The sequence below is a fragment of the Agrilus planipennis genome, unplaced genomic scaffold, assembly GCF_000699045.2.
Source record: "Agrilus planipennis isolate EAB-ADULT unplaced genomic scaffold, Apla_2.0 scaffold5, whole genome shotgun sequence".
In the NCBI taxonomy this organism is placed as follows: Eukaryota; Metazoa; Arthropoda; class Insecta; order Coleoptera; family Buprestidae; genus Agrilus; species Agrilus planipennis.
In genome coordinates this window covers 3,436,012-3,451,610 of record NW_020442468.1, presented here as the reverse complement: position 1 = coordinate 3,451,610, position 15,599 = coordinate 3,436,012, and the positions used below count along the sequence as shown (strand labels likewise).

Below are 15,599 nucleotides of genomic sequence, written 5' to 3'. Positions count from 1 at the left end.
TACAAATATATATGGATTCATTTATAATTGTTTTTTTTTTAATTGACTTCAACCTAACCCAACCGTTTAAATCCCGAAAAATTAAATGGGTTTAATTTTTTATTGGCATCGCTTGGATATTCTATTTCAGGAACGTTTTATCATATTTTTCGATCAGAAACTTCATTTATTAAGTAAATAATAGAACTTAACTGTTATACAGTATTTTCGATTAGTACTGTATGCTACTTTGGCTTATAACTGTACATTATTTTTAGTAGTAAGGATAGTTCAAATAACTCTTTGACCTTGAATGTTATATGAGAGAATATTGGTTAATTCTGTTAAGACTTTTACCCTTTAATTCAAGTAATTATTTCATTTAGTTTTAAAATGTTTCAAAATCGTATATGAAGTATAATTTAAGAAAAATAAAAGAGTAGGTATAATGTCCGTTCCTGTGTATCTAATTTTCATCAACTCTAAAACTTTTTAAATATAAAAGTTGGCAGCAGTTTAGAGAAAATGTAGTTTACAGCTTGGCAACATCGAATCGAAATGTCAAACGTCGTTTACAGATTAATTTCTAGAAGCTTGTGTGGTTTACCGGTTAAAAGTGTTATAGTTCTTAAAATTTAGTTATAATATTGTTATTATTATCGTGAAATTAAATACATCTGCTACATAGATAATTACGTAATTACGAATAACTCTCAAAAACCCTAATTTTTTTCAATACATATAAATGTAATCGCCATTATAGTACAAATACCATAATGAGTAACAAATGTTTTGTGCCAAACTGTAAAAATACCACAGGAGTTCCTTTTCCGAAAAATCAGACTATTAAGCAAGTGTGGTTAGATGTTTTAGAATTAAAAAACCTCCCTCGACAAGATAGTTTTGTTTGTTTGGATCATTTCGAACCCAACTCCGTAAACGCTGAAGAAATATGTGGTAAGTTTTAAAAGTATAGACGTTGCTTCTTTCACATTATGTTTTATGGATTTTAAAACATCAATGCATAGCTTGAATGACATTTAAACTTCAGATACAAAGTGTATCAATAAAATCAAAAAAGGTGCAATACCCACAATTAGAAACCCAACAAAAATTAATAAATATGAAGAGAAACTGGAACAAGACCCTAAGGATTCACTACAAGAAAAAGGTTATTTCAGATGCAGTTTTAGGAGTCTGTATATTACATTTGAATCTAATGTTTTAGATGTGAAGACTTGTAGGGCTTGTATGTCTGAAAAAGATGTGGAAATAAGCATACTCGACTACATAGAAGATGATGTTACAGTTATGTCTACTTTAATGTTGTGTGCTTTCCCTTTGGAGGTATCCAAAAGGTTGAGGTTATGTCAACTTTTATAATAAAAGTTTAATTTATTTTAGATATCCAAACATGATAAACTACCAAAACACATCTGTAACAGCTGTTTAAATTCTTTAAAGAATGCTCACGAATTTAGAAAAAAGTGCTTAGTTAGTGATGAAATTCTTCATGAAAGGTTAACAAGGAAACGTCGAATATCTACTGATAATGAAGAGGATAATAAAAAGCAGAAAACAGTAACTCATTTTGTTTCTGATACAGGTGGAAGATCTTTAGTGATAAAACCTGAAAGTGATAGAACAAAGATTGCCAGTTTGGATTTGCCTGAAGATGATAATGCTTTTGAGGTGCTATATGAAGCAATGGAAGATATTCAAGAAGAAAATGAAGAATGTAGCATAACAGAAGATAATGGTAAGGAGGAAGAAACTGATGGTGATCCATTAGAATTTGTACTTGAAAGTAAAATTCAAATTAAGACTGAAAAGAAGAGTTTGACAGAGTCTGAAACTGAGGAGGGATGTGGAGGTAAGTGCTAAATAATTTTCTGATAAATATATTCATAACAGAAGTAGTTATAATGTTCAAATTCCAGATAAGAATCAAAATGTGGAAAATGCCCAGCAAAGGAAAAGAATTCAAAGGATAACAGTAGTGAAAAATCTCGGAGATAAAGAACACTCTTTCACACCAATTAAACTTCAAAAACAAGTTGTTTCTGCTGTAGATGAAATAGAGAAGACCATGGAAGTAATTCATGGGCCCGATACTGTACTCATTGAAGAGGACATGTCTCCTACTCAAAAAGAACTGACAAATAAAGAGAAGTCCTCCACTGAGGATATTATTTCCACTTTATCTGAAGGTAAGATTTATTATTACAGTATAAAAGTTTGTTATATAGTTGTTCTTTTAAATGAAATTAGGCAGTTCTACAAATATGACAACCAAAAAAGTAATTATTCCTGGTGTTAAAAGGCAACACTACAATAATATTAATGTGAAATCAGAGCAGCAACCCCATCCAAAGAAGAAAATCGTCGTCAAAACTGCATCGGTGTCAACAATACGAAAAGAGCATTCGTCAGGTAATGTTAAACTTCCAAAAGACATTAAAATAAAAGCTGTTGAAAAATATGAGTCCACAGTGGGTAGATTTCCTTGTAATCTTCGAGAAGGTGTCTATGACACTGTCTTTGTCATGGCTGATAACTACCTTTTTGAATATGGACTCTTAAAGAACAGCGTGAGGTAGGTAAAAATCAATGATAAAGAGTTCTTTTGGTCTTGTAAATTATTTTTCTTTTATAATTAGACATTTAAAATGTGCTGTCCCTAATTGTGGTGCTCATGCGGAACAAAAAATAATTGGAGACACCTTTGACAATTATTTGGTTGTAAAAATACCCCATAATCATCCATCTCCGAATGAAGCTACAAAAAAGAAGCAAATGTTCTTAAGTGTTATGAGAAGAAAAATTCAAACAGATAAAACTCTAAATATCAGAAGTATTTACGAAGACGTTTGTTTACAGTAAGTTTTATACTTGTACACTTTCCCCAAAGATGATCCTATTCAATTAGTTTTATTTAAAATTATCCTTATACTGGAAAAAGTTATTTCATTGATATAATCTTGGCATCGCGAAATTTTATATAATCAACTTTATTAAGTTTATATTTTTGAAAGAAAAATCAGGATTAATGACAATCACCTTCAAGAGAATTTAATTCTCTGTAAAATTCCTAGTAAACTTTAATGTTTAATTTTAATAAATTAATCTATTATTCTTCTTTTTTCAGAGATCCTCAAATTCGTAGCCTGGTACCGCTTCGTAACGTGATAAACGAGGTTTGTCGTCACCAGTTGGCACAAAAGACGCCACCCATAAATTCGTTTGAAGACTTTTATAAGCACATAGAAAAAGACTACTTCGAAAAGTTGCATTTCACACATAGCAATCAACAATTTTACCAGGAAAAGTTCCACAGTGACGATGGCGGAATGGCCATCGTTTTCGCCAACAGTGACGTTATCCAGCAACTGTCCGACAGTAAAATTATGTACGTGGACGCCTCCTTCAAGATTGACACACACGAAGACTTTAAATATCAACTGGTCACCGTTTTGGTATGGATTGATGACAGTGTAAGTATTATAATTATTTGTTTACCTGCAATGGGAGGAAAATGATTCACTAATTGTTTAAAAAACTTTGATAATTGTTTAAGTTATTAAACTATTCTTGAATATTTATATTTTATCTTTTGTGTTTTTCTAGTATTATCCAATTCTGTTCGCCATTATCAACAAAAAGACTCAAGAAATCTTCAAAATGATTTTCTCATATTTATACACGGTTTTGGCCCCTTCTTTACGCCCCCTGGAAATAATAACTGACTATGAAGCAAATCTTTACTATGCTTTAGCTGAAGTTTACGTGGATTCGAACATTGGAGGTTCTGTTTTTTATTATACCCAAAATTTATATAAAAAAGTATGCTCCCTGAATCTATCTCGAGATCTAGAAACCAATTCTTTCTTTCGGAACATCTACCACATGCTTCTTATGCTTCCCCTTTTGCCTGTCAACACGATTCTGGACGGCCTCAATAACATAGAACTAGAGGCAAGACACATGAACATTTCGGACTTGGTGAGACCCCTTTTCGATCACATACGATCGCAGTGGATCATAAACGTGACCCCAGATCTCTTCTGTGTGCACAAGCTCGAAAACAGAATAAACGAGAACGTGATCGCCCCCTTTAAAAAGTTAAGAGACTTTTTGCTTTTGACTAAGGGGAAAATGTCAAAGACTCAAGTGACAATCTGTCACGTAATCGAAAAAATTATAGAACTCGAGGCGTTCCTTCGTGGAACTTATTCCAAGCCAGACAAAAAATCCTTTGGAAGGGACCTGAGCAGTTTCCAAAAGAAGAACGTTCTCAGGGCCTGGCTATACATCGAAGATCATCCAAAAATTGAAATCAACAATTTCTTTGGTAAAGTGCTGGGCTATATAAAGTGTATGGAGAATCAATTGTGGATCTGGGGCTTCTACAGATATGATGGAGACACTGATGATATCCTGATAAATGCTACTCACTTTTCTATTGTTGGCCCCCCCGAAGATGAATCGTCTGATTTAGAAATGACGATGGAAGAGGACACAGAGGAGGATACGGTAGTTATGGAGGCTGTAGTGGACCAAGACGGAGTGCTGCAGACAAGTGAAAACGTAATTGAAGGGAGCACTAATGAATGTGGAGGTCCTCATAAACAATTCGAGAACGCCTTTTTAAAATACGTCTACCAAGAGTAAAAAAAAAATATTATTTTTGCCATTATCTGAGGTTTGCCATGTAAGTAAATGTTATTAATTATTAAATTGGTTATTTTTTTAACAAAATTGTTGCAGTTTTTTTGTTTTGTTTTAGTGAAAGTTTTGCAAACATTACAGTCAGTAAATATATTTTTTTTATTTAATGAATACAGGCATACAAAATTAAATTAAATGCGAATAAATGCTCAAGAATAATTTAATAAAGTTATCACTTGAAATTTTAAATTTAAAACTGGTGCCAAAAAGTAAGTTGTAGTAGTGTCTCAGCTGTTACTTTTTAAAACTAACTCAAAATAGGTAATTATTAAAATTAATTCTTTGACAGAGTCTGAAACTGAGGAGGAAGGTGGAGGTAAGTGCTAAATAATTTTCTGATAAATATATTCATAACAAAAGTAGTTATAATGTTCAAATTCCAGATAAGAATCAAAATGTGGAAAATGCCCAGCAAAGGAAAAGAATTCAAAGGATAACAGTAGTGAAAAATCTCAGAGATAAAGAACACTNGTAGCTAATGGAAATATTTCTTTGATATACTTAATTCATATTTAATTAGAAGAATTAAATTTTTTAGCTGCTATAGCGTATCAATAAACACGTTCACTATGACAGTGCTATGAAGAAAAAGAAGACAAATTGAGGTTAGCATTTGAGGTTAAGGTGACGTTAGTCACGTCAAAAAAGAAGAAATTTAAATGTTTTTAAGGTTCTCATGATCAAAATAAGAAAGGAAAGAGCTCCCAGTTAAAGTTTAGAGAGTTCTGACTCGAAATGGCCAAGAGAAATTTTCTTAAGTTTGAACAAGAAGAGAACGTAGATGAGACTTTAGTCAACGGAAAAACGAAGCCTCCTATTAAGCAGCAGAAGTCTGGTTTAATGAAATTTTCGAATTATTTCATCGCCCTTAGACCTTGGTCATTAAGTGGAAGTCTCATGCCAACCCTTTTGGGCTGTACAATTGCTCAAAAATATCCAGGTGATGTTCCCTTCAGCTATCTTAACCTAATCTTTACAGTCCTCACAGTTGTCTCAGTACATGGGGCTGGTAACTTAGTTAACACTTACTTTGATTACATCAAGGGAATCGACAATCGGAAGGCTGACGATCGTACTTTAGTGGACCACATTTTGACAGAAGAGGAAGTAGTTACGTTGGGTGCTTTGCTTTATCTTATAGGATGTGTGGGCTTTGTTATGCTTACTACCCTTTCACCGGCTAAAATGGAACATTTAGCGTTAGTATATTTCGGTGGTATTTCATCAAGTTTCTTGTATACTGGTGGCATTGGTTTTAAATATATTGCATTAGGTGATGTGTTAATTTTGATACTTTTTGGTCCCATTTCTGTATTTTTCGCCTTCTTAGCACAAACTGGCCGCATTGAATGGGCCTGCATTTATTATGCTATCCCACTGGCTCTTAACACAGAAGCTATTCTTCATAGCAACAACACCAGGGACATGGAATTGGACAGAAAGAATGGGATCGTCACTCTGGCCATTCTCATAGGACATACTGCTTCATACATATTGTATGCTTTCCTTTTATTTATACCTTACATAATGCTCATGGTAATGTCATTTAAATATTCAAAATGGTTTATGCTGCCTTTAATCACTCTTCCAAGAGCTTTTGAAATAGAAAAACAATTTCGGTCAGGGAATATACAGAATATTCCAAGGAAGACTGCTAAACTGAATTTGATCCTTGGCATTCTATACATTTTATCATGTAGTTTTATTCCATCACTTCCATTTATCTCTAAGTAGAATATTTAATTGTTGTTGCATAGTTAAAGGCTGTTTTATTTATTGTTTAAAAGTTACTGTACGTTTATACGAATATCATTTTAATGTTCTAATTTTGTATCAAGGATGTTTGTTTATAATAATAATAAGTACTGTAAGCAAGTTTTATATGTAACTAATTCATTTTTTGATTAATTTATTATAATTTTTATTTAATTTCAATTTTATGGTAATAATTTGTTATAATTGGTCTATTTTGTATTTATACAGAGTAAATAATGCAGAATTACTAAAATTGCTGTTTAGCTTTATGTAAAAATCAATTAAAAGATTCAAAACAATTATTTATAACATGAATTTATTTTAAATGTATCTTTTGAACTTATGAAAAGATTTTCTAGTATATGCTGTTTTATGAAAAATAAATCCATATCGAGTACATTAATTATATAGTATTTAAGACCTTTTAAACTGTGACAATAAAGAATGTTTCAAAAATTGTAATAAGGAAATAATAAATGAGATTTACATGTAATTTAACTGAGCATTTTTAGTACAAAATCACCATAAATAACAATTTTTTGACTAAAATATAGCAAACGAGAGCATATTAAATGTGATTTACTGACGAATTAAGCAAAACTTCTCTGCAATAGTTCGATTTTAATTCCTACACGTGGGTCGACGTTGACCGAAAAAAACGTAAAAAACACCATAAATAATCATTTTTTTAGAAAAATAAAGCAAGCCAAAGCTAATTTTTATCATTTATTAACCAATTATCCATATCAGTTGTCATTTACTGATTAATTAAGCGTAAATTTATCCTAATGTTCGATTTCGGTTCCCAAAAACAATCGACAGGTAGCTATACATGGGTTATTTTCGGGAACGAAAATCGAACATTAAGACAAATTTTTATCTTAATTAATCAGTAAATGGCAAGTGATATCGACAACTGATTAATAAATGATAAGAACTATCTGTGGCTTGCTTTATTTTTCTAAAAAAATGATTATTTATGATGTTTTTAGGTTTTTTCAATCAACGTCGACCCACGTATAGGAATTAAAATCGAACTTTCGCAGAAAATTTAAACATTAAACAAATTAGCGAAACTTCGAAAATCGAGAATTTGTATTAGGAGAGCATAAGTTGCATGGGAAATCAGACAATTTGCCGGGCAAAATTTAGTGTTATTATTATTTAGTAGCTTTTGGTAAACATCTGTAATACAGCTGAAACCTGTAAACTAAATATATTTTGGCTATCGGCCATGAGATGTCGCTTCAGGATCGTGACATACGAAGGATATCCTGTAAGTTTTAACTGAAATATAAAGGATAATCGGAAACTTTTAACGTAAAATGCTTAATTTTTTAAAATTAATTTTGTTTTTGGGCTACGTTGAAATATTAATGTTGATACATCATACATGGGTTGATTTTGACATAAAATAATGCAAAAAATGCAATAAATTTTGATAGTTAGGGCAAAAATAAAGCAAACGGATGCGTAATTAGTTCATTTATTGAGTAATCTTTGATGTTAAACATGATTTATTGATAAATTAAGCAAAAATTTTTAGCAAAAGTTCTATTTTCATTAATATACATGGGTCAATTTTAACCAAGAAAAATGCAATGCGGACAATAAATTACTGTTATTTGCCAAAATTAAAGATAAGAAGTGCGTAATTAAGCAATCGATTGATTGATTTGCGATATTAACCATCATTTATTGATGAATTAAAACAAAAATCTTCCGGGCAAATTTTAATGTTATTATTATTACCACTTAAACTTTAGTAGCCATCTAATAAATACGGCTGAAACTTGTAAAGGATATATATATTTCACTATCGGCCGTGAGATGTCGCTTCAGATATGTGAAATATGGAGGTTACCATATAACTTTTGACTGTAATACAAGGGATAATCGGAAAGTTTTAACAAAAAATTTCTTAAAATTAGTTTACTGAATTAATTTGTTATCTAGATGAATTATTAATATAGGTTCTTTTATGTTTGGCCAAAATAAACGCAATTAAACACAATGAGATAACATTAATTGGTAAAAATAAAGCAAACGGATGCGTAATTAGTTCATTTATTGAGTAATCTTTGATGTTAAACATGATTTATTGATAAATTTAATTAGAAGAATTAAATTTTTTAGCTGCTATAGCGTATCAATAAACACGTTCACTATGACAGTGCTATGAAGAAAAAGAAGACAAATTGAGGTTAGCATTTGAGGTTAAGGTGACGTTAGTCACGTCAAAAAAGAAGAAATTTAAATGTTTTTAAGGTTCTCATGATCAAAATAAGAAAGGAAAGAGCTCCCAGTTAAAGTTTAGAGAGTTCTGACTCGAAATGGCCAAGAGAAATTTTCTTAAGTTTGAACAAGAAGAGAACGTAGATGAGACTTTAGTCAACGGAAAAACGAAGCCTCCTATTAAGCAGCAGAAGTCTGGTTTAATGAAATTTTCGAATTATTTCATCGCCCTTAGACCTTGGTCATTAAGTGGAAGTCTCATGCCAACCCTTTTGGGCTGTACAATTGCTCAAAAATATCCAGGTGATGTTCCCTTCAGCTATCTTAACCTAATCTTTACAGTCCTCACAGTTGTCTCAGTACATGGGGCTGGTAACTTAGTTAACACTTACTTTGATTACATCAAGGGAATCGACAATCGGAAGGCTGACGATCGTACTTTAGTGGACCACATTTTGACAGAAGAGGAAGTAGTTACGTTGGGTGCTTTGCTTTATCTTATAGGATGTGTGGGCTTTGTTATGCTTACTACCCTTTCACCGGCTAAAATGGAACATTTAGCGTTAGTATATTTCGGTGGTATTTCATCAAGTTTCTTGTATACTGGTGGCATTGGTTTTAAATATATTGCATTAGGTGATGTGTTAATTTTGATACTTTTTGGTCCCATTTCTGTATTTTTCGCCTTCTTAGCACAAACTGGCCGCATTGAATGGGCCTGCATTTATTATGCTATCCCACTGGCTCTTAACACAGAAGCTATTCTTCATAGCAACAACACCAGGGACATGGAATTGGACAGAAAGAATGGGATCGTCACTCTGGCCATTCTCATAGGACATACTGCTTCATACATATTGTATGCTTTCCTTTTATTTATACCTTACATAATGCTCATGGTAATGTCATTTAAATATTCAAAATGGTTTATGCTGCCTTTAATCACTCTTCCAAGAGCTTTTGAAATAGAAAAACAATTTCGGTCAGGGAATATACAGAATATTCCAANAAAAAATACATAAAAACAAAATTATTTTAAACACTTTTAAGAAAGATTTTCGTTTAGTTAGAGATCAGATTAGGCTGTCTACTATTTTTATAATTACTTTGAAATTTTGCCTAAAGAAGAAACTTTTCTTGAACAACATATACTTTTACAAAAGCAAACGATCATAATTCGCCTGTTTTGTATAATTATTATTTAAAAGCAAACTTAAATAAGGATAGAATTAATAAACAAATAAAAAATAGATTGAATGAAGAAAATTGCACTGAAACGAGTAAATGTTCGAAAAAAATATTAATGAAAGTTAAAGACTGTTTGGAAAGGGAACACTTTGGTGTGTTGTTATCCAGTCAACCAATATGGTTACTTAGTCGAACGAATTTTTTCCAATTTCCAAACTTTTATTCTTTCTTTTAAGTCGGTCACTGAAATTAAAATTAACTCCTTACTATAATTATTGCATTTTCTTTTTTATAAACTCCTCCTTAGTTTCAAATCAACAAAATAGTACCCTTACCTGGTTGTAACATGTCTTCAGTCAGTGGTTGTCTGTTGAATGGGTCTGTGTTGCTATTCAACAGGTGCCGCATGATAACTGACCTGTCCATAACCTGGCCACTTGGTAGTAGCACCGGATCGGTCATCAATGTGTCCATGAGGGGATCACGGAACTCCTCAGGGGCATCTGCTAGCCAATCTTCTGATTTCTGATTGTGTATCAAAATCTTATTTGCTTTGTCTGCTAGGGCCTTGAATTGCTCTATTTCCACCGGAGTCTTTATCAAAGCTCTTTCCAAACGTACCATGGCATCATCGAACAGTTCTTTTCTAAACGAACGCTGCAACCAAGAAAATTGTATTTACTGAGTAAAGAAAATGTTTCAAACTTACCTCATCTCCTGCTAAGGCTGTGGCGAAGCTTTCACAGTCCAGGTGCAAATAAATGTCAACTAATTGACTCAAGAGTCTCCTCGGTTCCCACCCGTACCGGTTGGGATTCTTTACCTTTAAATTTTTGCACTTGGGTCCGCACAACTGTTGCAAATTAAAATTGAGCATACTCGCCAATCTGTCGACCAATTCGGGCCTTAAAAACGGCTCCTTAATGTCCACCGTCAAATAATGGAACATGTCGACAGTTTCTCTAGCAAGGGTCAGATAAGACCTACACTGACGTTCATCAGCGCTCAGCTGACGCATACGAGACTGCTGCTGTTCGGAGGGCAACTTGCTCCAGCCTTCTTCGTCAGTTATCAGTTCCTGGACTTCGTGAATACGTTTCAAACTTTCCAAAGATTCATCCAAGAGAAAGGTCGTGTCGTTCATTAGCATGTTTACGAAACGAACAAATTGTTTACCACTTTTAGACTCTTTTATTAGGGCTTCGCGATGGATCGGAGAACTCCACATGCCTGTAAAGGAAAAATTAAAATACTATAGTTTCAAATTACTTTTTGGTGTAATTATCCCTTACTTTTTATTATTAAGCTGATATGATACCGAATAGAGAATTTATCGTAGAATTCTGAACTTGAACCAGTTGTTTCGACGTCTGTGTAGAATTTCATGAGACTACTGGGCAGGAAAGTGTGTGAGAACTCGTGTGCCATAAGTCGCGAGTATAACAATTCAGTTCGGGGTTGTATGTTGGGATTTAGTACGAAAACAACTTCCACTATTTTGGCTATCAGGTACGGATTTTTTACATACTGTGACGAGCAAATCGTTATCAGGATCCACGTGAGCAGTGAACTTTCTGTGTTGTCAGCCACCACAACGGGGCAATACCTCATGAAAGAGAATTCTATTTAATTGAAAACAGAAATAAAAATTTAAAAACTTACTGTAGGGTGAAGAGGAGAAACTCCGCGATATCTTCCACGTACCACTCTGGCAAGGCTGCGAAGACAGGTGGAATGTTTTGAGAAAGCGGTAACGTGATTGTATTGATCTCTCCTGGACTTTTATTGGTCATTAAACAAAGCAAATATTCCGCAACACTAGTGAAGAATGATAACGATCTTCTAAGTAAATTTTTGTCTAATAGGCCAGCATCAGCACACGCTTTTGATTTATTAAGTTTCTTGACTTGTTGTTTCCATCGTTTAATTAATTGCTTATTTCTATGAGCGAAAGGACTGTCCCTCCACTGGGCCTCGGTGGCTATCGTGTCATCTAAAAGCTTCTGAATATCACGCATGGCTCTTAATCGTCGCTGGAACCTTTGCAAGGCTGGCATCAAGGCCAAATGATGACAGTGCAAGGTCAGAAACCAGCACTGGGTTGGAAACTTTGCTTCTGTCCACTGATTTTGCTTACCTAGAGCAAGAAAAAATATATAAAGACAAATGTTTTTAGTGAAAAGAAAACATACCAAATTCTTCCAACCAATCGGTAGTTTCTTGGGAAGAAAATTTCAGTCTCGTGTCATTTTTAATGTCAATAACTGCACTGGGATGGAAAAGGTAGTAAAAGTCAATTTTTCCTAATTTAACCTTCACTGCTAACATTTGCAAGACACTCAGAACATTCAACATGAACCCATCGCCAGCAAGATTTCTTTCTTCGGCCTGAAGTTGTGCTCTTTTTTCGTTACATTTCAATAAATTAGTCAAATATTGTAGCATTCCATCTCGACTACTGGCATTGGCCAAAACGTCGTGAAAAATCTTGTGTAGCATGACCCTTGAATTTTCCAGTTCCTGTTGCAACGTCTGAGTCAAGCTTTTATCGCTGGTCGTGTTACCAGAGAAAAATTTTTCGGCTACTTTTGGTTCGTCCTCGGCAAAAACAGAAATGGAAAGAAAAGGTCCAAAAAACGACGTTCTAGTAATTTCACGACCTGCAGACTGAGATATTGTTTCGGGCAAAAACTGTGCCTGTTGAGTTAAAAGTTTGCAAATGGGCCTGAGGTTTCCATTGGGACCGCAACGGATTTCAGCCAGTTCTCCGAGAGCCTGGAGAGGTTGCCTGTGTTCGTTTCCCACAATACTGGCCGTCTGCATCATTGAAAATAGGTCCTGAAGAAGTGGCGTAAAGATATTTGCAAAACAATCAGGACTAGTGTAAGTTCTTGCAACTAATTCAGAAATAAACCCACGAGGCAACGTCTGCTGTAGTAGAGGCACTAAAATTGGTGACTTTCCTTCTTTGAGGGCGTTAGGAGCCGGTTGGAATATCAGACCCTGAAGTATAAGAGCTGTATAATTGATGAGCTGTTCCCTGAGGTCACTGAGGATGTCCGACAGGGGAGGAATACTTGACCTTTTAGGATTATTTCGTTCTTCTACGCCAACTTTTGCATAAGAAATCATTAGGTAGTGCAGAGCTAGTTTTAATGACGGAATTTCGTTATTGAGTTCGTTGCTTTTAAACGAGAGGAACGGTATGGGACAGTTCAGAACAGGACTGGAAGCCGGACTCAAATTTTGAGTTGGACTCACAGACAGTGAATTCAGACAACTACTGTCGTCCTGCAAATCAGTCTTTTTGAACGGATTCACGCCGGAGGCAATCTGCTGGAGCATTTCCATGATGCTGTTTGATGTTAGTGCAGTAACTGATATGTTGGGCACCTCTTTAAAAAGGTCTGCTGTCTCTGGTAGATGCGTGAACGTTTCTGAGGACTCCTTGAAGGTACAACTCAACAAACGGGACAAAGTCGAATGTATTTGTTCCTCAGACATTTCTACAGATGACGAAGTAGTACGTTGTCGACATATTTCTCTCTTTACGTCACCCTCTTCAACCTGAATGAGAGTTTGTTATGTTTTAAAATGAACTCAAATAAAAACTCATAACTCACCTCCATATTTTCAATTCCTGAATCAATGTCGGTGTTGCCCCCTTTTTCTGCACAGCCACTTGCCTCATCGACTTCCATGTGTATAGAACTAGTTTCAGAGTCACTCCTTTGGGGTAAATGTCGCGCGTGCTTTGAACTGGAAGGCATGTCAATTGGTTTACTAGGTATCTGAAAAACTCCCTCAAACTTCTGGTCTACTTTACAATCAAAACACTGGCTCGTTTTGGCTTTATCTTCTTCTTCTAAAAGCTTTGGTTTTGGCTTTAGATCTAGGCATTTTTCTTCTATTGGCGTACCCGTAGGAGAATCAAAATTTAAAGGGGATTGATTTCTTAAACCGCCACTTAAGGGAGACTGTGATATTGGAGTGTTTGGGGGCGACGTTAAGCTAGATGGGGAATCGTTTCCTAAGGCTGCTAACCTTGCAAGTCGTCTTTTACGTATCTGTAACACAAAGAAGTCACTTTGGCTAATAAATACATCGACGTCATAAACATAAACAAAGACATCTCAAATTTTTTATTTTTTGGCAATAATACGATTTCTGGCAACTAACGTTTAATTGGCAAAAAGCCTTGAACATTTGAATTGATGAGTTTTAAATTATTTAAGATTACTACTTGTTTCAAACGTTCTGCACTATTGTATTGATCATAAAAATAACCTAAAAACATGACAATAACAAGGATTAAAATCTTCCTTGAAAACCAATTAATTCGTCGTTATTGTTGATAAAAAGACATCGAGCAAACACATTGCAATGTTATCTCGAACAAATAATAAGAAAGTAAATATGATAAAACAGTGTATGGATGTAAAAAACTCACCTCTTCTTGACTCAATTCGCTCATTTTAGCATCGGTAGCTAAAGGAACTTCAATACTTCTAACAAAAATTTCGAACAAAAGATTGGTGTAAAATAAAATATATTTTTACACAAAACCAGCAAGACGTCAAATCAGTCAATCACCTCCAAACAGCTGAGTTTGTTCAATGACATTAGAATATTAGCAGTTTCACGATCTGTTTCTACACCAATCACAGTCTAACCTCACTTTACAATTGAGTTCATTCTATCCTTCTCTGACTCTTGCAAACTACATTTAGCTGATTCACTTCGCTCGAGTCGTGTCAAAGTGTTGCGCACGCAACGCAATTTGCATGTATTCACTTGTGCGTTTTTCAAAATTCCGAATTTGCAGGAAAAAGGATTCTAAATTTAAAACGTGAACTTGGCCACCAGACTTCTGCGCTTTTCGCTGTTTATGTTTTGCTTTTTGCACAAATCTCTTTTTCTTTGTTCTTTCCGTACGCGAAAATAGCTGTTTTTCAAAAAGATTTTGAATTCGCGCCTCAGCTCCAAACGTACAGGCAACCCATATTACTCCGGAAAATATGTTGATCAATAAATATGCTGCAAATTTCCCGCTACCAATTTCTACAAAGGAAAGAGAAAGAAAATCGTTAGCTACTGAAATTAAAATTGATTGTGACAAACAATGAAAACATTTGTTACTATAGACAAGTTCTTCCCCCCTATCAGTCACTGTGAACTTGAAAATGTTAGCACCATTGTTTCGAGTAGTCGAAATTCACTTTTGTGAACAAGTTGCTTAATCACTTTCTATGCGTTAAAAATTGTTTGAGAAACGTTTTGATTTTAATTGTTTATGCGTTTTAAAGAATTGACATCATTGTTAGCAATAGTTGGAGAACAAGGGTTGAACGTTGCCTTGTGCTGAAATCACTCATAATTTTTTTTATATATATTATTAAAAAAAGATTTGAGTTCTACGTTTATTCGTATTCTCAATAGTCGACCATTTTTATTACTCCACTATGACGTAGTGTCGGCCATCATTTTTTTTAATTGTTGCTGTTGTCGGCCATCATTTTTTTTAATTGTTGCTGTTGTCGGCCATCATTCTTTTTCAATTGTTGTCGCATTGTCACTGATGTCGGCCATTATGGTTTTTTAATAGATGTACAGTAATCAATGATTAAAATTTAAAGGAATTGTTTGTAAATAGGTATGCAACACATCGTACACTTCAGCATAAGAAATTGCTGATATTAAGTCTCTCGTTCAGA

The 15,599-nt window shown here is 34.1% G+C and overlaps 4 protein-coding genes across 6 annotated transcripts; 3 read left to right on the top strand and 1 right to left on the bottom strand.

Moving 5' to 3' along the window:
* Positions 1-522: 522 nt before the first annotated feature.
* Positions 523-5,332, top strand: LOC108735060. Of its 2 annotated transcripts, XM_025981333.1 has the most exons (11): positions 523-936; positions 1,031-1,150; positions 1,208-1,326; positions 1,384-1,852; positions 1,920-2,189; positions 2,251-2,412; positions 2,473-2,575; positions 2,640-2,858; positions 3,128-3,473; positions 3,607-4,690; positions 5,246-5,332. In XM_025981333.1, the coding sequence occupies exons 1-10, from the start codon at positions 756-758 to the stop codon at positions 4,648-4,650; spliced, it is 3,033 nt and encodes a 1,010-aa protein (XP_025837118.1). In that variant the 5' UTR covers positions 523-755; the 3' UTR covers positions 4,651-4,690; positions 5,246-5,332. The 2 variants fall into 2 exon arrangements, with proteins under 2 accessions (XP_025837118.1, XP_025837117.1); XM_025981332.1 differs by having other exon boundaries at positions 2,251-2,575.
* An 85-nt stretch (positions 5,333-5,417) lies between these two features.
* On the top strand, positions 5,418-6,603 carry LOC108735084 (ubiA prenyltransferase domain-containing protein 1 homolog). The gene is made up of 2 exons (XM_018466903.2): positions 5,418-5,980; positions 6,038-6,603. The coding sequence occupies exons 1-2, from the start codon at positions 5,443-5,445 to the stop codon at positions 6,439-6,441; spliced, it is 942 nt and encodes a 313-aa protein (XP_018322405.1). The 5' UTR covers positions 5,418-5,442; the 3' UTR covers positions 6,442-6,603.
* A 2,032-nt stretch (positions 6,604-8,635) lies between these two features.
* Positions 8,636-9,719, top strand: LOC112906683 (ubiA prenyltransferase domain-containing protein 1 homolog). Its single transcript, XM_025981298.1, has 2 exons — positions 8,636-9,333; positions 9,391-9,719. The coding sequence occupies exons 1-2, from the start codon at positions 8,796-8,798 to the stop codon at positions 9,717-9,719; spliced, it is 867 nt and encodes a 288-aa protein (XP_025837083.1). The 5' UTR covers positions 8,636-8,795.
* Positions 9,720-9,912: 193 nt separating this feature from the next.
* On the bottom strand, positions 9,913-14,968 carry LOC108736209 (ubiquitin conjugation factor E4 B). Of its 2 annotated transcripts, none has more exons than XM_018468566.2 (8): positions 14,336-14,968; positions 13,509-13,952; positions 12,078-13,452; positions 11,548-12,022; positions 11,178-11,491; positions 10,595-11,115; positions 10,221-10,542; positions 9,913-10,128 (listed from the first exon to the last, which is right to left on the bottom strand). In XM_018468566.2, the coding sequence occupies exons 1-8, from the start codon at positions 14,357-14,359 to the stop codon at positions 10,067-10,069; spliced, it is 3,537 nt and encodes a 1,178-aa protein (XP_018324068.1). In that variant the 5' UTR covers positions 14,360-14,968; the 3' UTR covers positions 9,913-10,066. The 2 variants fall into 2 exon arrangements, with proteins under 2 accessions (XP_018324068.1, XP_018324061.1); XM_018468559.2 differs by lacking the exon at positions 14,336-14,968 and adding an exon at positions 14,065-14,161.
* Between the last annotated feature and the right edge of the window lie 631 nt (positions 14,969-15,599).